We start from the raw sequence: 26,601 nt of genomic DNA on the forward strand, positions 1-26,601 counted from the left end.
GATTTAGTAGAAGCATAACATGACTGTTTCTCGGATTTTTCAGCTTTTACCCCAATATCTAGCTCTGTTTTTATTTATTTGTTTGTTTATTTATTTATTTATTAATTAGACCTTCTAAGATTCATGTTACAGAGGGGACTTTCTTTTCTGATTCAATCTATTTGGTGTTGTGTATGCTTCTTGTACCTTAATAGGCATTTCCTTCTTCATGTTAGGAAATTTTTCTTCAATGATTTTGTTGAAAATATTTTCTAGGCCTCAAGGCCTTTTTTTCTATATTTACTCAGATTTGAACTTTGTTTCATATACTAAATAATAGCTTCATTTATTGTTTTTTTCTTTTCTTTGTTGCTTCTCAAATCATTTATTATTACATTATTCCTATTTTTTCAAAACACAAAACAGATTCATTTGGAGAGAAGTCAAAGTTTATATTACAAAATACTCCTCAGATACAATATCATCGTGAGAATATTCAAACTTTGAATGGCTGACTATATCAAGTATGTTGAGAATGTAGAGTAACAAGCACCCTTACAAGTCACTAATAGGAGTGTAAATTTTTACAAACTTATTCAATCTTGTCTGGAAATTTCTTATAAAACTATACTAGAAATTTGAAATAAGTGATTGTGCAACTAAGTACATATCCAAAAATGAGTGTTTATGTCCAAGAATCTTCAGGGCATAGTTATTCTTAATAACTGAACACTGCAAATAATTCACATGTCAATCAAATGGAACCAATAAAGTGCTATATATTCAAACAACAATTAGTATACAAGAATGAAAAAGATCAAATGTCAGCCAAAAGTACCAGTATGGATCATTGACCCAGGCCACCCTTATCAGGGTTCTGGACAGGATCCCAAGAGGAAGGGCCAGGGACAAAAATGTAATAAAAATATAATGAAAGGAAAACATCAAAAGCTGTGGTCAGGAGGGCTATGAGTACTGATGACTCAGACCAGCAAGCTTATTAATGGCACAGCCTTTTTTATACCCTTCACATGTGGAAGCAGAAAATAAGTCAGTAAAAAGCATCAGACAGCAGAATTATAGGGAGCTCAGAACATCTCAAGTTCCCCTTTAGCAAAGTATATTCTGGGACAGCAAACAAAGCATTTCACATCTCAGTGTCTGGAACATTTGACCACATACATACAGGGGAAATGACAAGGGCATATTCCTAGACTACAGCCCTCCTAAGCACCAATCAGTCCACAGTAAGCCTTGCCTGGCATGACCCTGACTAGGTGAGGGTCCCACATGCCATCAAAGCCTCCAGGCAGTCTCCAAGCAAGTCTAGCCCACAACAGATCTCACAGTTATAATGTTAAGCAAATAGATACCATAAAATAGTGTACACAGAATGAATAATACATAGTGTGTAATTCTCCTAAGAATTCCAAGAACAGGGAAAATAATCAGCAGTTACTGAAGTCAGGTTATTGGTCAGTTTGGGGGAGCTTGGAAAGGGTATGAGACAGTTCTAAGGGGTGACTGAATTATTCCGTATATGAGGCAGTGAGGAAGTGATTGTACAGAATATGTTATTTCCTTGTACTGTACAGTGAAGATAGGCGCACTTAACTCAGTTTGCTTATATTTTTAAACTCACAAATTGGCAGAGAGAGAGAGAGAGAGAGAGAGAGAGAGAGAGAGAGAGAGAGAGAGAGAGAGAGAGAGAGAGTTCTTCCTATAGAGAAATCACACTGCATAAAGAAGTTCCCTGATTTCTGAATGCTGGAAAACATTCAGAAATGACTGGGGTAATAAGTTATGTGCAATCATTCCTTGCCACCTTGCCCAAGTCAGCCTTTACTTCTGGTGTATCTCATTCCATGAACTATGTGTAATCCCAGGTGTTGTCTGAAATGTACCAAATAAAGTTCTGATCCACCAAAGGCCAGGGCTTTACCCTCTAGGACTGTTAGAGTAACTGCACAAAATGCTTTGTGTTATTTTTTCTGTCATCTTGACATAGGTTGTGGTCATTTGAGCATGAGGAAACTCAATTGAGAAAATGTCCCCACCAGATTATCCTGTAGGCAAGTCTGTGGGGGCATTTTTTTTAAATTAAGGGTTGATGTGGGAGGGTCCAGCCCACTGTGGGCACTGCTGTCCACCCCACTCCCCAGCTGGTTTTGGGAGCTGTAAAAGCTGGCTGAGCAAATCACGAGGAGCAAGCTAGTAAGAAGCACTCCTCTACAGTATGTGCTTTAGTTCCTGTAGAGAGCTGTGTGCAGCCACACCTTAAAGATGGTGCTGGCTTCCGCCCTCCACCCTCCCGATGGCGAGTGCTCGAAGTGGTAAACAAATCCTTAATTGGCTAAGGCTGAGAATCTGGCTTGCTTACGTGCACCTGGACCTATTGGTAGTGCCCACATGGCGTATCAGGGTTGGCTACCCAGTGATTACTTAAGGCTGTGAGCAGGTTTCCCTGGGGTCAGAAGTCAGAAGATTGTTCAAGGTTCCTGAGTAAACTGCTGAAAGAAGAGCCTGGTGTCGCGTCTTCCTTGCTGGTCGAGGCGGTCGCGGCAAGTGGTGGCCCATACAGGGAACTTCACTACTTTCAACGAGGGCTCAGAACTTTCTGCAGTCAGGGTGGTGCACCGGTAAATCCCAGGTAAATTGGGAACCCGCGACAAAAGCGGGCAGGTTTTTGCTCTTCTCGGTAGATAAAGAGAGAGCGGGAACTAAGGGCTAGTCGATAGATGAGCCAAAAGTGAAAGTGAAAGATTGTCTAAAAGATTGAAAAGTTTTAGACATGGGCACTTCTTCATCACATCCAATTTTTCTGGCTCTTAACGAGCTACTGTATTCAAAAAAATTAAAACTAAAGAAGAGTACCTTAGAGAGATTTTTGCAGGAATGTGACATTGTTGCCCCATGGTTTGCCGTTTCCGGAAGCCTCATGATATCCTCCTGGGAGAAACTGGGTAGAGATTTAGATTTTGCTTTTGAACAAGGGACACTTAAGAGTGGGGTAAGACCAGTCTGGAAATTAGTAAGAGGCTGTCTTGAGGATCAGCATTACAGTGAAGTGGTAGAGAATGGTCAGGCCGTCCTAGAAATGCTGCAGGAGGAGAGATCGGAAAAGGCAAACAGTGAAAAAGGGAAGAAACGAGGGGGGTTATACCCTGACCTTACTGAAGTAGAGGCCTCTGAGTCTACAGACTCAGAGGAACTGCAATCACTCATAAAACAGATAGAAAAGACAAAGATAAGAAAGAGGAAGAAAGGGAAGGAGAAGGAAGACCCAGACAAAGGAGAATGCACCCCCCCCCACATGCCATGCCGCACCCTCGGCTCCTCCGCCCTATGCGGAGGGCCCCAGAAGTGGCAGCTCTGGATGCTCTTTCAGCCAGATGTATGGAAAACAGTCAGAACTGAGTTATACCTAGCCTGTCCAGTATTCCAGGATCCACAGGGACAGCGGTATCATGAGCCTTTAGATTTTAAGGTGATAAAATCCTTGGCCGAGTCTGTGCAGACCTACAGGATCACAGCCTCTTTCACAATTGCCCATGTGGAGGCCTTAAACAGGCACTACATGACACCCAATGATTGAAGCGGGCTTGCATGAGCATGCTTGAGACCAGGCCAATACTTAGACTGGAAGGCCTTCCTGATTAAGTTTGCTAATGAAGAGGCTGCAGCCAATAAGAGCAAATTGACACCCTTTGGCAGATTGCCCAGCTTGGCTGTCAATAGAAATATGCTGGGTTATATGTGACTAGTATCCAATATGAAAACTTTACCCGTGCTGCAAATCTGTCTAAACAGTTGTCCAGTTATCTTTTAGGAAATTGGATGGGAGAATTCGACAACCTGATGGACCAGCTAAGGGTGGCTATCATCACGGTGAACTCGACCCAGGTGGACATCGGAATGGTGGAGGGATTATCCTCGTGGATCTCGGCTGCCATGAATCATCTTAAGAAGTGGGCGGGTCTGGAAGCCTTGACGGGCCTCCTGGTGTTAGTCTCCTTAGTATGCCTGTGGTGCATTTGCCAGATCAGAGGTTCTCAGCGTCATAATGCAGCCATGATTATTCAAGCCTTTACAGCCATTGAAGCAGGACAGTCCACTCATGCCTGACTGGCTACCCTAAAAGATTAGTGTGTTTTAAGCACAGGATGCGAGGCTCGAGCACTGCACTTGGGGCCCGCTGAGATCTTGGACCCCAAGAAGAGCATGTCTGATAGCATGTGTGTTGATGCCCCAACTCTCACCTCTGTAAAAAGGGCATCGGACAGGTCAAGTGTCCTCTGGGTGGATGACGCCTGGACAGACACTAGTACATGTCCAGTTTTGACAGAGGTCAGACCTCTACTCTTTCCTGTAGCTTTGCAAAACAAAAAGGGGGAACTGTAGAGAGCTGCATGCAGCCGTACCTTAAAGATGGCGCTGGCTTCCGCCCTCCACCCTCCCGATGGTGAGTGCTCAAAGTGGTCAACAAATCCTTAATTGGCTAAGGCTGAGAATCTGGCTTGCTTACGTGCACCTGGACCTATTGGTAGTGCCCACATGGCGTATCAGGGTTGGCTACCCAGTGATTACTTAAGGCTGTGAGCAGGTTTCTCTGGGGTCAGAAGTCAGAAGATTGTTCAAGGTTCCTGAGTAAACTGCTGAAAGAAGAGCCTGGTGTCGCGTCTTCCTTGCTGGTCGAGGCGGTTGCGGCAAGTTCCTGCATCAAGGTTCCTGATTTGAGTTCCTGCCCTAAGTTCTTTCAGTGATGGATGGTGGTCCAGGATGGTTATGCCAGATAAACCTGTTCCTTAACAGGTTGGTTTTGGTCATTGTATATATCTTAGCAATAGAAAGCAAACTAGGCCATCTTTCTAAGTTACTCAGAGCTTTGTAGAGTATAGTGTATGCTTTGCCATGCTTTGAATTGTAACTAGTAGCACTGTCTCAGCAGTGCCTATATGGGAGCTCCATAGTCCCAAGTGAAGCATGTGTTTTATAGTGGTTTTGTATCTTTCTGATCAGCACTTCCATCCCTGTAAAGATCTAAGTTCACTGAACATCTTATGTTGATAACCCATCTGTGATTACTCTGTGTCCCATCTCTTTTCCACCATCAGCATTATAACACCAAGAAACAGTTTGCACTCTCACTGGATCTTCAAGATTGTTGAAATTCACTGTCACTCATCTGTTTGTAACTCTACAAGAATAACTCAGGATTTGGGGTTTGTTAGATGAGTTTTTAATCTTTAAGAGTAAGGATAGGAACAAACCCCATAACATGGAGCAAGTTTGTATTTTATTCTACATCTTCTCTGGGCTCTGGGATTGGCATATAGTTCAGTGGTAGAACACATGTCTAGCCTATCACGCATAAGGCCCTATGTTCAATTCCCTGTGTTAGCAGTGGATATCCTGCTCTAGTAGCTCCACTAAGCATCTTAAGCTCTCTGAGGAACTCACAAAAGAAAAGACAGCTTCTTCCCTCTTGTGGATTTCCACCTACTATCTAATAACCTTCATGATTTCTTCTCTTCTTTATTGCTTATGACAGTAACAAGACAGCTACCCAACCCACCTTAGCGCCCATTTATACTCTTTTCTATCATTTTTCTATTAATTTGTCCACTTTTTAGAAAAATTCTGATTCTGGAAAGTGTGCTTAGACATAAGAAAACACTACATACTGCAAACTTGGTATCTTCGAGAGGAGGTTCTGAGATGGGGATTAGTATACAATAACTTTACTTGGGAACAATAAATGCCTTTGTGCCTAGGAGTAGGGTGTTGGAATAAGTAGAATTTGGCAAAAGGCAGTGATAGATAATGATGTAGTGACAAGAAAGGCCTCGGGACTAAGCATGATGGTGTGCACTTGCAGTCCCGTATTCTGAAAATAGAATTAAGGGGGTAACTAGTTCTAGGACAGTCATGGCTATATAGTGAATTTAAGGAAAGCCTGGGTTTATGTGAGATCTTACTCCAAAAATACAAAGAAGAAGAAGAAGAAGGAGAAGAAGGAGAAGAAGGAGAAGAAGGAGAAGAAGGAGAAGAAGGAGAAGAAGGAGAAGAAGGAGAAGAAGGAGAAGAAGGAGAAGAAGGAGAAGAAGGAGAAGAAGAAGAAGAAGGAGAAGAAGAAGAAGAAGAGGAGGAGGAGGAGGAGGAGGAGGAGGAGGAGGAGGAGGAGGAAGAAATGGCAGGGAGCTCTAAAGCTAAATTGGCCTCAAAGAGTTGTCCCACTTGAGGTGAGTGGGCTGGCCTTTATTGTACCAAAGTATCATTGAATGCAGGCTCTTCACAGAAAGGAGGTGTAGTCTCAGGTGATATACTTCTCGTAAGCCAATTAAAATTTTCAGAAAGTGGGCTGGAGGTGGAGTACTGAGTGCTAACAGCACCCTTAGCAGATGAGATAGGAACAGCAGTTCTGAAGAGGAACATGTCCCCATGACAACATCCACTACAACCTATTTCTTAAAATAATCAGTATCTCAGATAGGAAGATGATAATCATGTGAAAACATAAATAAAAGAGAAGCATTTGGGTTGCTTAATTAGATTAATTAGATTCTCTTGGTATCTACTGAGCTACTTTTACATTACTGAGCACTAAATACAAAGATCTTTCTTCTGCACTAAAGAACTGGTTAGTTCTCAGTCCCACTGGGCACCAACTGAGTATCCCACAATTGAATTCAAATCTAACTCTAACTACCCAGCAGGAGCATTAGATACTATACATTTAAAGGGTATGATATCAGAAGATTATTCTGACCTCATGGAGTGTGGACCTGCCACATTGTTGGTACATGGGTGGTTAGCTCATACTCCTTATGCTTTTGGCAGAAATAGGGCTGAAAGTTCCAACCTGTGAGTCACTTAGAAACTTCTCAAAATATATCTAGGGTCCCACCAAGAGCTGCATTAACTAAAGTATGATTAAAAAGTCCTTGTTAGAGGTAACAAGATGCTTCTGTCACCCCTATCACTCAGAAAATTGCTCCTAAAAAGTGAGATGTACAGTAGGGGTCAGAAATAGAGAGGATATAGATTTCTTATAGACCTGTTAACCTCCAAACATCTCCTTTTTACTATGCTCTGAAAACATTGGCCTTCTGTCAGTTCATGTACTATGCCACATTCTTTCCCTACTCAGAGATTATGTTGACATTCTGGGCTTTAGACATGTTTTCCCCACATCCTTCAACTGGGATAATGAGAAAGTGATAACATGTCATCACCTCAACAAGGTTGTCCCTAGTTACCCAGATCCCTGCTCTGGAACAATGACAGTATCAGCTAACATTTCTGTGCAGTATTATATAATGTGCCAAGAACCACTGAAATCACCAAAAAAGTGCAAATTAAATCGTTCAGTCCCCACAATGTAGCTACTGACACTCTGATTTTACATATAAGAAAAACACAAAACAATGTCAAATATTATTATTATTTTGCTTTGGGTCTTAACAAGTAGTAGCAGAGTCAGGTGTGAGCATCAGTCTGTCTCCAGAGTCCCTTAACCAACACATCATTTCATTTCTTATACTCTTAAACTTATCCATAGCCATAGCATTTATCCTTCTCACAAAATATTGTTTCTATGTCCATTTTCAACTCTCCTAACTATTGAGCAAAATTTATAATGGTACAGATTGTCTTTATCTTGTCCATTGCTCAAAGCCATGCTTCTTTTCCTGAGAAGTGGCCCAAACCCAAGACTAGTCACTGTCCCCTTGCTCCAACTGAGGAAAATGCTAAAGATGCTGGCATTGGAATGGTTTCAATGAAACCTTTGGTGGCATTTTCATAATTCATCCTCACCCTCTTTCAAACCTGCTTCCTCATTCCCCCACTGATGTCACACCACATTGCTCTTCAATAAACTGTAAAAAGATGCATAGCCATCTCAGAATATGTTCGCTAGAGGGAACTGCACACAATTTTCTCAAAGACACCTTTATACTGGAGCTATCTGAGGATCATTTGAAGAAAAGTCTCCAGCCTGTCACCCATACGAGACTCATAGGGAAGGGCCTAGTCATCAAAAATTTTGAAGTGTCCAAGGTGACTGCTATATGTAGAGAAAATTGAGAACCAATACTATATATGGATTTGTTGATGCAATTTCCTTGATCAACTCAAAGGAAACTAAGTAAATAATGAAAATAAAATATATTTTTTTCTAACTACATAGTGGTGGTAAGAGGAATGGAAGGGCTGAAGTTCAGAAGATAGAAAGTTTATAGTAATTTTATAAATGTGAGTAAGCAGCACTTCCTCTAGATGGGTGTGGTGCTGCTGCAGTGATGCAGTGACCATTCAAACCAATAGATACAGCTGTGTTATCCAACACCAGCACCTTCATAAAGAAAGGAACATAAATCTCTAATTTGACTCTAGCAGAATATGCAGAACCTTGTTTTTCCAAGCCCTGTTTTTGTCTAGAAGAGGCCATTTTGCAGAAGATAAACAGACTGGTTTTTTTTCTATCTTTCTAATTTTCCCCTTTCATAACCTTTTGAGGCACCTAGGGAGCTTTACAAACAACAAATTTGTCAGTAGTTAATATGCTGGGATCTATTCCAAGTTGATCTTCATTTGTAAGCAATTTCTGTGCTTGAATTAGAGTTGCCTGGCACTTTGGTATGCATGGAGAATATAAACAAGAAGGAAGAATTTGCCACTTAGACAATGCTATTTAATTTGAAGTAAGTACTATGAGAAACTCAATTGCCCTTCCTCTTTCCTATTGCTCCCTCTCTCCATCTCTTTCTGTGCTCTCAGAGTGTGTGTGTGTGTGTGTGTGTGTGTGTGTGTGTGTGTGTGAGAGAGAGAGAGAGAGAGAGAGAGAGAGAGAGAGAGAGAGAGAGTGTGTGTGTGTGTGTGTGTGTGTGTGTGTGTGTGTGTGTGTGTGTGCACGCATGTAGGGGACTACAAGCACATATCCATTTATGTAAGCATTTCTTGCTCATGCTAGGTCAGTAGAGGGTTTTGATCTACATCATCCTCATATGGTAATGAAGTTAGAGTGAGGGTATTTGCTTGCATATACTTGCATAATGCTGAAGCAAAATTGAAGCACGTGATTAAAAAAAGAAATGGCACACTGGCCCATAAAGCTTCCACCCAAAAGTGGTATCCATTCCTTCCACTCATATTTTGTTGGCCAAAACAAGTCAAACATCTCCACCTACTTCTAACAGCCTGTGAAACTCAGTGCTATAATACATCCAAGAGAACTGGGAGTATCTGGCAACTGACAGAATGATCCTGATAACTCAGTTCACACTTGTAATACTGAGAGTTAATAGCAACAGAAGTGGACTGGGAATCAGGAAGTTTTGTTTTCATTTTATTCATAGAGCTAGATTGACAGTCTTGCTTTCCCACTCGGATCTGATGTATAGGTAAAAGTTTGAATGATAGTGGAAAATGATGACAATTTTATAACCTAAGAAGTGTCTAACATTGCTTGAGCACTACAGAGAAGATTCCTGATCTCTCAAGTGCCAATCCTGGGCATAGGTAGGTACTAGACAGGAAATTCTGCAGAGCTGACAGAAGATTATTGAAATGCAGCATGAAAAGACAGAGCTATGTCTTTCCTCTTGATCACAGCAGCAGAGAAACAGCCAGTGGAAAGAGGAAAGGACCTGGAAGAGAAGCATTTGTTGTACTTCCTGCCTGAATCCAGAAATGTACATCTACCAATGCCCTTGAACTAAACACTACCAGAAACACACTTGCAGTTAAACAAATTGTTTTTTTTTTTCAATTTGGTGCAATAAGAAAGAATACATACCCTAGGGAATCAGTATAAGGGTTACAGGACTCCATATAGAATTAGAGTTTTGGTTAGGTGATTTAGAGTGTGGTTTAAGGAAGCAAGGAAATACTGGATGTTGAGAGAAAATAGACAATGTTTCATGAGTGGTATAGTGAGCTTTATTTTGTCTGTGCTTAGGGAAATTATAAAATAATTTTGCTCAGAATTATTTTGTACAGTAACTAAAAATAAATTTAAAATCTCTTCTAAGTAAAAATTACATAAATTTCCTCAATTTTAAAAAAAAAAGGAGAAGAAAAACACTTTGTTTTGTTTTATTTTTATCACAGTTTCAAAGTCACTTTGTCTATTTGGAATTCTGGAAACTGTATGTATCTAAAAAAATAGTCACCAGAGCAGTTTATATGCAATATGGAAGTATGGCTGTGAATGCAAAATCAATTCTGAATGTCAGGCTGTTTTTTAATTTCTCACCTACTATGGAAGAATGATGTAACCAAAATTGGGGAGAAGTTGGTAGTCATTACTGAGTTAATATTTGATATTGCATAATAAGACAGTTTCCATTACTGCATTCCTAAGTTGAAGTACTTCTGCACAGCATTAGGTATTTCTGGAAATATTTGGAAAGCTCTATGCTTTAATCAAACTAAGACAATAGAAAAACATATTGCTATCCATTTAACTGTAGAGAAAGCAGACAAAATCAAGTGTTTTGGTGTGGACTGGATTGTGTCCTTTTGAAATTCATATGTTGAATCTGTAACATCCAGTGTGATAGTGTTTGGAGATAGTACCTTTAACATGTAGAGTTATATGAGATGATGAAGTTGGGGACTTCATGATAAGAAGTGTGCACTTACAAGTTCATTCTCTCTCTCTCTCTCTCTCTCCCTCCCTTCCTCCCTCCCTCCCTCCTACCCTCCATCCATCTCTTCCTTTTCTCCCTACCCCTCTGTTTCCTGGATGCTATGAGATGGGCAGCTTAGCTCTCTCAGGAACTAGCTTCTATGATTCTACCTCCCATTGGGCCCAAAATGAAGGAGCTGGTCAAACATGGAGTGTAACTCATCAAGTCATTATCTAAAATAAATACTTCTTCCTTCAATTATTTTTCCTTAGGCACTTTGTTACTAAGACAGAAAATTGACCAACACGCTAACCATAGTAGCAATTATGTCTCAAACTTCTTGCCTTTACATCCATCAAAACACAGATTTCTGTTAAACTCAATATGAAACTCAGTCTGTGGTATTCTATTATGGCAGCCCAAGCCAACTAAGGCACACTTGTAGGTGTGTTTTCATTTACTTAGAAGGGGGATTTCTGTTTTGTCTCTGTGAGTAAACCACCAGGTCAGGGTGACATGTTTTGTAGATTTCCTATATCAGAACTGAGGTGAAGCTGCTCATGAAATGGGAACCTAAGCTTAAAAAATAGATTGTTCTTCATGATTTCAGAAACAGAGATGGAGATGCATAAATCTAGTATTTTGTTAGTTTTATAGCAATTTCCCAGATAAGCTAGGTGTCTGCAAAATATTTTTTCCTATAAGACTTTCCTGGGACTGGGAGTTCTTTTCTCCACCCACATCCATCCCTCATTTCCTTTAAACACAAAATGACTTTAAATAACTGAGTTTATACTGTTCCATTTTGTTCTAAAACATAAAACAAAATCTGTTTATTTCTTAACTCCCCAAGCAAAGCAATTCTTCAGTGTTTTCCAACTTTATTAGACAACAGTGCTGTTGTTATACATCTACCATTTTATGAACTGGGAGAAACAATAGGGATCCTTAGAAATCCAAAAAGGAATATATTAAGGAGCAGACTTCAACTTTTAATCCTGATGAATGTAGTCTTCTGGAACTCAGTTTTGCAAGTGTAATGTGAGGACCATTTCTGCTTTTTCTGTTGGACTGTGGTTTTCTAACACCTTCCCTTGTGCCTTCTCTTCCATTATGATCTTGCTCTTAACAAAGTTCACTAGAATGCAGCTTACTGATGGCATATTTGTCCATACCCTCTCCCCTAAGGCTATAGAATACACATCATACAAATACTTATATAAAACACCAAGTAAAAGCCCTCATTTGCATCTCTCTTATAAATTTAGAAAAAAATGACTTTCTCTGACCTGCTAGAAGTAGTTTACAGATTTCTCAGTTTCTACTCTCAGATGTCCACCTCACAGTCAGGACTGGCTCATACATTGTGACAATTTCATAGAATTACTTGTCTTTCAATTACATATGTGCCATAAAATGTAACTGAATTACCGGTTATTAGAAAAATGTTTATAACCCCTATAATGTTCTTGTATTGCCCAGCAGAGTACTTGGCATAGACAAAGTGCTCAATAAGTGTTGATAGTGTGAATGAACACATGATTTTTATAGTTGTAAATCCTGATGTCCCTTGATATATAACTTGGTAAGTCAACTTGCTCTAAGCTCATAGAAACATTATAAGGATCCAATGAAGGGTCTCAAACATTGAGAGAAAAACACAGAATGGTTCGGCATTCTTCAATTACTGTTTCAAACTGTGTACTCAATCCTTCCTTTCTTGCTGAATTTAATAATACAGGCCTGTGTGGATGTCAGGGATATGGTATAAGGAAGGCATCATTAGGACACTTTATTGTTGTATGACCATCATAGAATGTACTTACACAAACTAACAGAGCTATGATATTACTAGGCTGTGTATCCTTATGGGAACACAGTTTCATACACAATTTGTCCTTGATTCAGAGTCAAATATTGTTATGAAACACAACTATATTTTTTGCCTCTGCCTCTTCAACTGCTATCAGTTATTAGAGTGGTCTGATTCAGTAGTCTTGTGTATTTTACAAGTTGAATTTATATTTAGTCCAAGGATTTTCTCTTATCCAGAGGTAAAAAAAAATAAACTTACATTTCCCTTAACTTGAATGGAGGGGACTGTAAAGTTCTCGGGGTTGAGGTGGAACAATTTATCTACTCTGATAAGCACCTTGTATTCCACTTTAGTTGCAGAGAGAAGAGCAGGGAAAGCATCACATGCCATTACACAATGGTCTATACTGAGGTTACTCTCCTCTGCTTGCTTAGTTAAAATGGCTGCTATAGCTTGTTGGCTCTAAACTCTGGGGAGAGAATAGCTCTCATATGCTACACTTATAAGGGCTAACTCTTATATTGTTGCCCCAGGCCAATTGCTTTTCCTACATTCGACCTAACTTCATGACTGTCATATTCAGTGATGGTCTCTAACCACGGTTTAGTTTTTAATCCTTTCAATGGCTCCAAAATGTGAGATCTTTAAGAAGAATAGAAAATAACTTTGATCATATACATAACAATCTAACCCAAAGAAACTTTCCCTTTAAGTCTCTTTTTAACAGATGGAAGAGGAAATTAGCCATTTTGTCCAAGGTCATAACTGATCAATACAAGGAAGTGACAGCTTCTAATATCTGGTTAGGGTGGGATGAAACTTAGTATATGTGCTTCTCAGTTCACATATTTCAACACTGTACAGTTCAGACTATTGTAATATATTCTCAATAATTCCACTGTTACGTTAGATGCTTTGAATGCACACACAAGACATATTTACTGCAAAAATATATAACAAATATGTTTATATATGTGCTATTAGACTATGCATTTATATACATATAGTCACATGTCAAATATGAACACAAATCATGTATTCACACATGTACTTATGTATGGACATATTCAGTGAGTTTTGAGAAATGGAAAGCTATAAATTTTACTGGCTTGTATATACTATGTACATTTATGGAAGTTCTTCACTTTCTTCTAATTTTTGGAGTGCTTTTTACAATAAAAAGATTCTGAGATTTGTATTCGTCAAAATAAAATGCCAGACAATTTTTTTAGTAAGGAGAAAATCTTGAATGTTGAAAAATGAAAAATTGAGGTCTCAGTATGTGAATCAAAAGACTATGAAGGGTGGAAATGAAAGAAAAGAAACAGATTCTGGGTCGGGTAATAGGCTGGCCTTTATGCTTATAAAGCATCTCTACTCAACCCAGGAAGCAGGAGGAGAGAGAATGATTAGTGTTTAAATCCAGTATTTTTTTTATCTACCACATAACAAAATCTAAGAAGAGTAAGAAAACAAATTAAAGCAAGGCTGAAGTAAGCTCTTAGGCATGGCTAGCATGAGTACTAATGCATATGACTTCTTTAGAGAACCTATTATTAACTCACAAAACTGATAACATGAACATCATACAATAGAACAGTCCCACATGTAAGCACAAATAACCAAGGAAAACTCTTAATCCTCAGTGTATACAAAATACATAACAATATTTGTTATGAGGAAGAGAAAACAAAATTTAAAACATACAACTACTCAAATGTCCACTAACACAGTATAAATAAAATAGACAAAGGAACAAACATATATCAATAAAAGTAAATGAGCTAAATAATGTTAGGTGGTTGGTGTTTTACTGCACCTAGTTCCTGTTCTTCCTGATTGTACAATAAACATGGCCCAGGCCCCTTGTATAAATACAGAAGTATTATGTGAAAGTCCTGTGAACAACAAAGGGTTGAGGAAGCAGAGTAAATGGGGAGAGCTCTGAGATTGATGCTAGTGTGACCTCCTCCCTGAGAAGATAGCAAGCAAAAGAAAAAAAATGGGTGTGGAAAACTTCAGACTTCAGCTCTGAAAAAGCTTAGGCCACCTCAGTCTTGAGTTCTGGTATTGCAGTTCTCCCAGTGGTGTCTCTCAACTAGAGGGAGATCTGATAACACACCAGCAGACCATGTAACTAAGTGGATGTGAGTCAATTCCACATCTGACCCTTTGAAACTTCCTATACAAACCATTGAAGGTTCCTCCTGCAGCTTGGGAGTAGGTAAGTGTGATGGTGTGGGAAGCCATATATTTAAGACTGCAGAGGACAAAATGAAAACATGATAACTTTCTGACTCACTATTTGGATAAGAGCCATCCACTATTACAGCATTCATTTTAAACTTTATGCAGAAAAGAAACTATTGAGTTGAAATACTGAAACTTGGAAGTTTATCTATTATGACAGCTAATTATACCCTAAATCATGCTTTCAGCAACTCATTAAATCATGGATGAATCTTGCAAACCTAACTTTGAAAGGGGAAATAAAACTAGATCACAAAAGATAAAATACAGTAAGCCATAATTTTATAGATTCAAAAACAAATAAAACTAATAATATATTGCATAGGAATAATATTTTCAAAGCTATAAAATGATTCAAAATTAATGATAACAGTTAATTCTAAGGGGACTCAAGGGGAGGGACTGGGAAGAAGATATAAGCAGATGGGAAACATGTGCACTAAAATTAATCACAACTTCTTAGATAATAATTATATCATCGTCTTTAATCCTTCTTTGCATATAAATACTTGTTAATAGCAGAGCCTTCTAGTTAGATGGAAAATTGCTGCTATAGTTTCTTCAGGACTATCAAGTATGCCTATCAAGGTTCTTTTATTCCTTTGGGGAGCAACTGACATTTTGAAATAAAGCTTTTCTCTGAGATATCCAGAAATTGTCAAGCCTGAGAGATAAACTGAAAACTCAAAGCATTTTTTATGTGCTCAGATATCAGATACAGATTATCAAGTGAAATTTGAAAGTAGGTTTAGTTAGTAATTTTATTTCATTGTAAGTTCAGAAACTGAAAAATAGTAGCTTAAATATACTAGAATTTATTCTTTCACACAGAAATCTAAAATTTGGAAGCTTGGAACTGATATGCAAATTGACCGTGACCTTAGGGAACCAGAACCCCTTGTGCTTCTCCTGTGTCCTAGTGTGTGCTTCTATCTTCAGATGTCAGAGTGGCTGCTGTGTCTCTAACTTACATTCCAGGTAGTAGGAAGGGAAGAACAATCTTGTGCTGGTCAGCTTTTCCTATGCTTACTTCTCCAAACTCTCACTGAGCATTCTTTCATTTCAGCAGGACAGCTGAGACAAAAATTTCTATTCAGCAGGGAGGGGGGAAATGAAAAACTGAATGGGAAAAGTGTGTGATTTACATGTATGAAAATATTATAGCTAAGCCCATTATCTTATATTTATTTATTCATTAAATTTAATTATTTTTATTTTATATATGTATTTCCTGCATGTATAGATGTACACCATGTGTATGAAGTGCCCATGAAGGTCAAAAGGAGGCACTGAATCCTCTGGAACTGTAGTTACAAACATGTGTGAGCCATCACATGGGTGCTAGGAACTGAATTCAGGTCCTCCCAAGAGCTGCAAGTGCTCTTAACCACTAAGCCATTGTTTGAGTGCCAGATTATTTTAAAACATTTAAATTAATTTTAAAATAAATAATAACAACCTCTAGACTTCATGGCCATGCCTCCAAGCTAAAAATCAGTTTTATGAGAGAAACATTGAAGAGATTGTATAGTGGGAAGGAACTGGTAGTCTCTACAGTTGGGTGGAAAAAATTAAAATGGGACCAGAAATCAAAGGACATGCTGAGTAAAATTGACCATTTACAAATTCTGTGACTGAGCACAGTCACTATTATATGAAGACCTTAGAGAAATCCTTCAAAATGCTCAGAAGAAAACATGTGTTCATATAAAAAAAACTATATACAATCAAAGATTACCAATACTAGAATACAGAATACAAGAATAAATTGTGCTATATCCATATAATGAAAATAGTATAATAAGGTAAAAAAATCAATGGTGCATCTTACAAGTATAACTATAAATGACAGATGTACATTCCGTGTAATACAGTGATGATTGCACTGATGCACATCTCAAAACTTAAGAAACTTGAGTCATATTTAAATATATATATATATATATATATATATATATATATATATATATATATATATATATGAATATATGCCAAGGAAAGATTGACACACAAAAGTCTCTACAGTTGGGTGGAAAAAATTAAAATGGGACCAGAAATCAAAGGACATGCTGAGTAAAATTTTATATATATATATATATATATATATATATATATAAACACCAAGGAAAGATTGACACACAAAAGTCAATGTTTATTAGATTGTGTCCCACCAAAATTCATACACCAAGGTTACAAATCCTATTTCCCTAGAATGTGGTTGCATTTAAAGATGGATCATGTTCTAGTTTGCTATTAATTGCTTTGGTAAATACCATGCCTAAAAACAACTTGAGGAGAGAACGGTTTAATTCATCTTACAACTTACAGTTCATCATGATGGGAAGTTGAGGCAGGAACTTAGAGGTAGGAAATGATGCAGAGACCATGGATGAACACTGCTTATTGGCCTGCTCCTCATGACTTGCTCAGCCTGCTTTCTTGTACAACCCAGGCCCACCAGCCCAAGTGCAGCAATACCCAAAGAGGACTTCGGACCTCTACATTAATCATTAACTAAGAAAATGCACCACAGACCTGCATACAGGCCAATCTGGTGGAGATTTTTTTTTTCAATTGAGGTTTCCTCTTCCTAGATGGCTCAAACTTGTATCAAACAGCAAAGGTCTTTTGAAGAGATGATTAGGCTTAAATGGAGTTGTCAGGGTAATCTTAAACCTACTGTCCTTATAAAAAAAAAAAGAACTGGATAAATACCAGATATGCAGCTACAAAGAGATGGCCATGTGTGTAACTAGAGTTTTCCTGCCTGGCCTAGTCAGGACAAATCTCTCTTACCCGCCAGTCCCACAGTCGCTCAGACCCAACCAAGAAAGCACACAGAGACTTATATGATTTACAAACTGTATGGCTGTGGCAGGCTTCTTGTTATCTACTTCTTCTATCTTAAATTAACCCATTTCTGTTAGTCTATACTTTGCCACATGGCTTGTGGCTTACCGGTGTCTTTACAGGTTGCTTTACAGTGTCTCTCCCCAGCCTTCTACTTCCCAGAATTCTCTTCTCTCTTGTCCCGCCTATACTTCCTGCCTGGCCACTGGCCAATCAGAACTTTATTTACACAGAGCGATATCCACAGCACTTCCCCTTTTCTTTTGTTTTAAGGAAGGTTTTAACTTTTACATAGTATAATTACATATAAAAAAACAATTATCAAGCAAGAATTACAGTTACAATATTAAAGAAGATATCCTATCTATCTTATATTTGTGAGTTTAAGGTTTTATATCTAACTTATCTTTTATCATAATTGAGGAAATTATAACTATCTAGCCTTTAACCATATCAAAGACCTCAGAAGGATATAATATTACCTGACAACTGGGAGAAGGATGCAAGCATTTTTCGGGAGTCTTGTAAGAGTAGACAGAGAGAGCTGGCAGCCTGGACAGTCACCTAATGTTCCTTTGTAAAGTTGGGGCATTTGTCTTTAGCCCACAGGGCTAGAGTCTCTCAGTCACTTCTTTCAATGTCCTGTAGAATGTCTGGCAGTTTCCTCTGTGAAGCAGAAACCTGAAGGACCATTTTGTCAAGCAAAGTTTAGTGGTCACCTTTCTATGGGTCCTGCATGTCCAGTCGATCAAGCAGTCCAGGCAAGAACAGTTTCTTACCCAAATGGCTACTTTTGTCAAGGTGAAGATAAGATATAAAGTGTCTTCAATGCCCATCCTCCTCTCTGAAGTAAATCGGTGCTGCCAGGAGCAAACATATCTTACTGTCCAGAAAGTCTAAATTTTAAAAATATTTTAAATGTCATATTCTGTAGACCTTTGAAGTGTTTGAAGATCACCTGTCTATCTGAAATATCTCTGTGTATACCTAGAAGACTTAACTAACATGGCTATGAGTATGATTATCATAGATGACCAGTTATTCATCTATTTTTCTAATTATCCATTACAGTTTTAAATGAGCTGCACAAACATAATACCTTAAACAAGAGTAGAAATATATACACAGTATAACAAAATTAACTTTAAGTTTGTATCAATACACTAAAATCTATACCAATGTAAAACATTTTAAATGAGTTGTTGCTCTTTAGAAGTAAGTTCATTAATCTACCCTTTCATCCTATCATATCTATATCATATCCCCTTTTTATCTTTAAAAAGAGATTGTATTTATAATCAACCTCTTTTAAATAAAATATTGGTTTTTCTCTGTCCCACACCAGAGGGCTCTTCTGACTTGGGACACAAGAATCTCTTAACCTTTTTTTTTAATAATGTGTTTGGATTTAGAGAAGGAGTGAGCCAATTCCATCTCCAAAGACAGCTGGGAATTTGGGCATAGTTTTTCTTACTACTTCCTGCTGGAGGAGGACACTGTATCTTATGGGGACATAAAGAAAATTTTAGGATTATGGAATAGTCCATGAGGGTAAACCTCTTAGCCAGTTGCCTTGAAACCATTCTGGATGTTGGATCATCTGGGCCATGGTGTCATCAGAGACCTTTCAGGTGGTCTTGGCTGATCAAACCTGATGTATCTTAATGTGGAACAAATCCACAGCCTCTGGCTTTCTGTGGAAACAAAAGCAGAGACTCTTTTCCAAAGTGATATATCCTTATATCCAAATTTGGAAGTCAAGGTACCTTTAAAATTTACATATTTGTTTAACTAAACAGCTTTTACAATCAAATCTTTTTCTGTAGTTAAAAATCCCAAAGACAACATAAACCAGATTCTCTGTGTAATATCCATCTTTGTAAGACTGAAATGCTGCTGTGACTGCTGGCTCCACCCAACTCAGCTTCCCAACATGGCGGTGGTACAGTTTATCGCCAGCTCTGGGACTAGAGCCATGTGTACCATCAACTATCAGAAGCAGTTCTATCAAAGCAGTGCATAGTCCAGAAACCTTTTTTTTTTTTTTAACTAGCAAAGGCTAAATCCACCATGCAGCAGAGTAAAGTGCTGCTTGTAGACTCCTCATTCCCGCCGCACTGCAGGTCAGACGCACACGCCAGAAACTGGCAGGCTGCCGCTAACTTGAGAGAGACAACTAGGAAGCTGTTTTTAGCTCCATTTTAGAATCTTTTTTCTCAGGTTTTAGGTGGAAATTCTTGCCCCACATTGGGCGCCATTTGTAGCTAGAGTTTTCCTGCCTGGCCCAGTCAGGACAAATCTCTCTTACCCGCCAGTCTCACAGTCGCTCAGACCCAACCAAGAAAGCACACAGAGACTTATATGATTTACAAACTGTATGGCTGTGGCAGGCTTCTTGTTATCTACTTCTTCTATCTTAAATTAACCCATTTCTGTTAGTCTATACTTTGCCACATGGCTCGTGGCTTACCGGTGTCTTTACATGTTGCTTTTCATGGCGGCGGCTGGCGGTGTCTCTCCCCAGCCTTCTACTTCCCAGAATTCTCTTCTCTCTTGTCCCGCCTATACTTCCTGCCTGGCCACTGGCCAATCAGAACTTTATTTACACAGAGCGATATCCACAGCACATGTGAACTCATGAAAAGGCAGCTATTAGCAAGCCAAGGAAAAACCTTTCTAAGGAAAAAACAAAACCAACCAACCAAAGAAATAAACAACAACAAAACCCTTGATCTCAGACTTCCAGCTCAAGAACCATAAGACAACAAATGCTTGCTGTTTAATCAAGCAAGGCTATGGTGCTCTGTTATTGTGGTAATATGGTAAACTAGTAAATTGAATTACAGATTTTATTTTGAGACATATAGAATGCAATCAAGAACGACTAAATCAACAGCTATGGTCTACATGGAAATGTGGACCATGGATATGTAGGAGTTTTTCTACCATTATTATTTCAACCATATTTTATATGGTGTCTTGTATTTTGGTATAAAACACCATTTAAACATGAAGGCAAGCATTTAAGTAAAGAAAAATCATAATCAGAGATTTGAATAAAATTCTACTTTAAATAATTAAAAGAAAATAAAACTAAACTTAAACACTCTAGTTCCTCTAAAGCTTTTTAATATGTTTCATTCAAGGAGAAACTTGAGTGATAAAAGTGTCAATTAAATTACTTAATGTGAAAACTAATTATCATTTGTTAGCAATTTGTTATATCTACTGCTGATAGTATCTTGAAACAATTATCACAGAGGGCTGGTGATATAGTTCAGTGTGTTAAAGCATTTGCCAAGTAAGTATGATAACTTGCATTTTAGATCTCTAGAACACAAATAACAGCTGGACTCCAAAGCCCAAAACATTTATACTCCCAATGCTCTTATGGATAATAGGAAGTGGAGACAAGAGAATCCCCAGAATCTTGTGAGCCAGCTATCTTAGTGTATGCCACACAAAATGGAGAAGTAACCCTGTCTTGGTTAGATTTTTATTGTTGTGAAGAGACACCATTACCACAGCAACTCTTCTAAAGGAAAGCATTTAATTGGGGTTGGCTTACAGTTCAGAAGTTAAGCCCATTATCATCATGGTGGGAGGCATAGCACCACACAGGCAGACATGATGCTGGAGAAGGAGCCAAGAGTTCTACATCTGGATCAGCAGGCAGCATAAGAAACACAGTCAGCTGGCTTGAGCATTTGAAGCTTTAAAATGCATCCCCTCCACCACCCTCTCTGACTCTGTGACACACTTCCTCCAACAAGGTCACACCTACTCCAACAAGGTCATACTTTCTAATTATATCACTCCCTATGAGCCTATAGGAATCATTTTCATTCAAACGACCACAGACCCTATCTCAAACAGGTAGGAGGCAATGACAGACACCCAAAGTCATCCTCTGATCTCTACAGGTATACCACAGCATACATACACATACAAATATACACACTCCCTTACAAGAATTATCATAGAATATACATTTAATATGAGATGATTCCTTAAAGATTTTATATGTGTGTGTGTGTGTGTGTGTGTGTGTGTGTGTGTGTGTGTGTGTGTTTGTGTGTGGTATAGAACTAAAACCCAACTACTATTTTAGTATATGTTCGATAATTGAGTTAATGTGATTATTGTCAGTAGACACAACCTAATGTAATCTATGCCAGTCAAGAAATCAGAAGATGATATTCTTCTTGTGACCTTTTGTAAACTCCCTGAGATTGAATTTCTTCATTAGAGTACCTAGATAATAGTATACTGCTGTGAGACAATGCTCTTGTACACTGTAAGATTTGTCACTTGAATTGGTTGAATTAAATGCTGATTAGCCAGTATCCAGGCAAGAAGTATAGATGGGGAGAATAGACTAGGAGATTCTGGGAAGAGGAAGGGAGGAGTCAGAAGTTGGCAGCCAGATGGAGAGGAAGCATGATAAGAATGCCCTACTGAGAAAAGGTACCAAGCCATGTGGCTAAACATACATAAGAATTATGGGTTAATTTAAGTGTAAGAGCTAGTTAGTAATAATCTTAAAGTACCAGCTGAGCATTTATTAGTAATATTAAGCCTCCAAGTCAATTATTTAAGAAGTAGCTGCTGGGTATTTGGGAACAGGCAGGTAGGAGAGAAACTTCTGCCTACATATGGTGCCCAATCATTTGGCAAGAATTTCCACATAAAACCTGAGAAATGGAGTTAAATGTAGCTTCTTGGTAACCATTTTTTATCTGGTAGGCTTTATGTGCTGGCAGCTCCTTTAAGAGAGGGTTTCCTGACTCAGCATCAGTGAAAAAAACAAACAAACAAACAAACTGAATGGCTATTTTGAGAGGCCCTGCTACCAAACACTTCAATGGAGTTCATGAGCATTGGGTCGCACATTACTTGGTGGCAGCATGGCCTCAAAAACTTCTCAGAATTGGAGTAGTAAACATGGATTTCAGATCTGGAGGTAAATGTGCCTCCCTCTGAGACTAGTTTCTAAAGGAGCTAAGGATAGGAGTAGAGCCAGCCACCAAAGCCTAGCCACACTTTCTTGGGAGTTAAATGTTCATGTGGTCAGAAAATGAGAGAGATATGCAGTAAACACAGATTCATAAAATAAAAACAAAACAACCTCTAAGTAGTTACAGTGTGTTTAAAAACATACATAGGCTTGGGAGAGTAAAGAGAATATATAATTTTAAAATAATAAAGTCCTTAAAAAGGGAGTAAAATAATATAAAAAGCCACATAAAGACCTCATTCATTTCCATCGGTCTCTGGGTCTACAGCTCCAGCCTCGTCATCGCCGTCCCTCCGCCTAGTGACACCCCCGCAAAGTCTTCACTGTCGCCGAGGTCTCCTCTCCACGACTCATTGCAACTGGATTTTCTTTCATTGGGTCTTTCCCTCTCACTGCAACCATTGATGCCATGTCGAGTTATTCTAGTGACCGAGACCGCGGCCGGGATCGAGGATTTGGTGCACCGAGATTTGGAGGGAGTAGAACAGGACCCCTCTCTGGAAAGAAGTTTGGAAATCCTGGGGAGAAACTAGTTAAAAAGAAGTGAAATCTTGATGAGCTGCCCAAATTTGAGAAGAATTTTTATCAAGAACACCCTGATTTGGTAAGGCGTACCGCGCAAGAAGTAGATATGTACAGAAGAAGCAAGAAAATTACAGTTTGGGGTCACAACTGTCCAAAACCTGTTCTGAATTTTTATGAAGCAAACTTCCCTGCAAATGTCATGGATGTGATTGCAAGACAGAACTTCACTGAACCCACTGCTATTCAAGCTCAGGGCTGGCCAGTTGCTCTAAGTGGATTAGATATGGTTGGAGTAGCTCAGACTGGATCTGGGAAAACATTATCTTATTTGCTGCCTGCTGTTGTCCACATAAATCATCAGCCATTCCTAGAGAGGGGTAATGGGCCTATTTGCTTGGTGATGGCACCAACTCGAGAACTGGCCCAGCAAGTGCAGCAGGTCGCTGCTGAATACTGTAGAGCTTGTCGTTTGAAGTCTACTTGCATCTGTGGTGGTGCTCCCAAGGGACCACAGATTCGTGATTTGGAAAGAGGTGTGGAAATCTGTATTGCAACACCTGGAAGACTGATTGACTTTTTAGAGTGTGGGAAAACCAACCTGAGAAGAACAACTTACCTTGTCCTTGATGAAGCTGATAGGATACTTGATATGGGTTTTGAACCCCAAATACGGAAAATTGTGGATCAAATAAGACCTGATAGACAAACCCTAATGTGGAGTGCAACTTGGCCAAAAGAAGTAAGAGAGCTTGCTGAAGATTTCCTGAAAGACCATATTATATCAATATTGGTGCACTAGAACTGAGTGCAAACCATAACATTCTTCAGATTGTGGATGTGTGTCATGATGTAGAAAAGGATGAAAAACTTATTCGTCTAATGGAAGAGATCATGAGTGAGAAGGAGAATAAAACCATTGTCTTTGTTGAAACCAAATGAAGATGTGATGAACTTACCAGAAAAATGAGGAGAGATGAGTGGCCTGCCATGGGCATCCACGGTGACAAGAGTCAACAGGAACGTGACTGGGTTCTAAACGAATTCAAACATGGAAAAGCTCCTATTCTGATTGCTACCGATGTGGCCTCCAGAGGGCTAGATGTGGAAGATGTGAAATTTGTCATCAATTATGACTACCCTAACTCCTCAGAGGATTATATTCATCGAATTGGAAGAACTGCTCGCAGTACCAAAACAGGCACAGCACACACTTTCTTCACACCTAATAACATAAAGCAAGTGAGCGACCTTATCTCTGTGCTTCGGGAAGCTAATCAAGCAATTAACCCCAAGTTGCTTCAGTTGGTCGAAGACAGAGGTTCAGGTCGTTCCAGGCGTAGAGGAGGCATGAAGGATGATCGCCATGACAGATACTCTGTGGGCAAAAGGGGTGGATTTAATACCTTTAGAGACAGGGAAAATTATGACAGAGGTTACTCTAGTCTGCTTAAGAGAGATTTTGGGGCTAAAACTCAGAATGGTGTTTACAGTGCTGCAAATTACACCAATGGGAGCTTTGGAAGTAATTTTGTGTCTGCTGGTATACAGACCAGTTTTAGGACTGGTAATCCAACAGAGACTTACCAGAACGGTTAAGATAGCACTCAGCAATATGGAAGTAATGTTGCAAATATGCACAATGGTATGAACCAACAGGCATATGCATATCCTGCTACTGCAGCTGCTGCGCCTGTGATTGGCTATCCAATGCCAACAGGGTATTCTTAATAAGACTTTAGAAGTATATGTAAATGTCTGTTTTTCATAATTGCTCTTTATATTGTATGTTATCAGACAAGAAAGTTATTTAAGAAACATGGGAAAGGCAGAAATGACTGCAGTGCAGCAGTGATTATGGTGCACCTTTTTCACTATTTAAGTTGGATATTTCTCTACATTCCTGAAACAAGTTTTAGGGTTTTTTTTGTACTAGAAAATGCAGGCAGTGTTTTCACAAAAGTAACTGTACAGTGATTTCAAATACAATAAATGAAGGCAATGCATGGCCTTCCAATAAAAGATATTTGAAGACTGAAAAAAAAGCCACATAAAAATGGAAAATTTACAGAGAGTCTGGGTACTGTATGTTATTGTGTTATCTTTGAATTATTTGACAGTTGAGAAAAGACTAACAGCTAAGAGACATTTGATTATAAATGTTTCTGGATTAATCCAACTTATATATTTTGAAAATGCCTTAACTTCAATATGTAAATCAAAAGTCAAATGTATGTTACTTTGAAGAAGTTATGCTTTTATTTCCACAGAAAATAAAATGTGAGCCACCATGTGGTTGCTGGGAATTGAACTCAGGACCTTTCGAAGAACAGCCAGTGCTCTTAACCACTGAGCCATCTCTCCAGCCCCAGAAAATAAAATGTAATTCATTCTCTGTCAAGAAAAATCAGATTTGATTGAGGAAGACCCACTAAAAAATCTCCAATGGGAACAAAAGGCCCAGATGATCCAATGTTTCAGAACACCTCTGTTGCAGTTTTCTCTGAGTTCTGCATCCAGAAATGCTTCAAGACTGCTGGCTGAGATTATCCAGACTCACAGACTACTCTAGCCAGGATGTGACCATAATCCTAAATTTTCTCAGGGTCCCCATAACATTAGCAGTACCCCCAATCAACAAGAAGTAGCCTAGAAAACAATGCAAACATTCCCCCCAAATGGATTATGGATGTTTGTCTTTGTTTAATGGGTTTGGTTACAAACTATTATTGATCATAGTCAATCTCTTTACAAAAGAAGAAAAAGGGATATAATATAGAAATGATGGAGGAAAAGGGTTGATTATTAAATCAACTTTAATCTAAAAAAACAACTATTAATCTTACATATTTTATATCAGAATGGGTTTCAGTTTATTATTTAAAAACAAATTTAAAGTTAATTTTGATATATTATATGTATGTTTCTTCTTTTGTTTATGGTATTACATATATGTAGCTCATTTAAAATGTAATATATAATTAAGAAATATGTATTAATAGTCATCTATATTAGCAAACTTATAGTCATGTTAGGTACATTTCCAAGGTCTTACAGAGATATATTTCAGATAGATAGGTAATGTTCAAACACTTCAATAACCTAAAGAATGTGGCCTTTAAAATATTTTAAGAATTTAGACTTTTCTCTACAGTTAGATATGTCTGCTCCTGGCAGTACCAATTACTTCAAAGAGGATGATGGGCATCGGAGAAACTCCATGTGGAGTTTGTTTTCTTTATGGCAAAAGCTAGCCATATGGGAAAAGAAACTGCCCTTGCCTCAGTTGCTGACAGTTACTGTTCATACTGAACCAGCAGGACACAAAAAAGGCAACTGCCAAACTTTGCTGAGATAGGACAGTCCTTCAAAATTCTCTGCTTCACAGGAAAGTCTGTTAGATATACTAGGCCTGTAAGCCAAAGACGGATGCCCCAATGTTGCAGAAGAACTTTGGGTGAATATCCAGGAGGAATTTGTCTGTGTCATTAGGAGAAAAATGAGGCTTTTACATATAGTAATTATATATTCTT

The 26,601-nt window shown here is 38.6% G+C and overlaps 1 protein-coding gene across 1 annotated transcript; it reads left to right on the forward strand.

Annotated features, from left to right (window-relative positions):
* The first annotated feature begins 22,932 nt into the window (after positions 1-22,932).
* Positions 22,933-24,779, forward strand: LOC118574152 (probable ATP-dependent RNA helicase DDX5). The gene is given in 2 exon segments (XM_036174857.1): positions 22,933-23,844; positions 23,847-24,779. Coding segments are annotated over 2 exon segments (1,710 nt in total). The 5' UTR covers positions 22,933-22,955; the 3' UTR covers positions 24,668-24,779.
* Positions 24,780-26,601: the final 1,822 nt, after the last annotated feature.

Source organism: Onychomys torridus, chromosome X, assembly GCF_903995425.1.
Source record: "Onychomys torridus chromosome X, mOncTor1.1, whole genome shotgun sequence".
Classification (NCBI taxonomy): domain Eukaryota; kingdom Metazoa; phylum Chordata; class Mammalia; order Rodentia; family Cricetidae; genus Onychomys; species Onychomys torridus.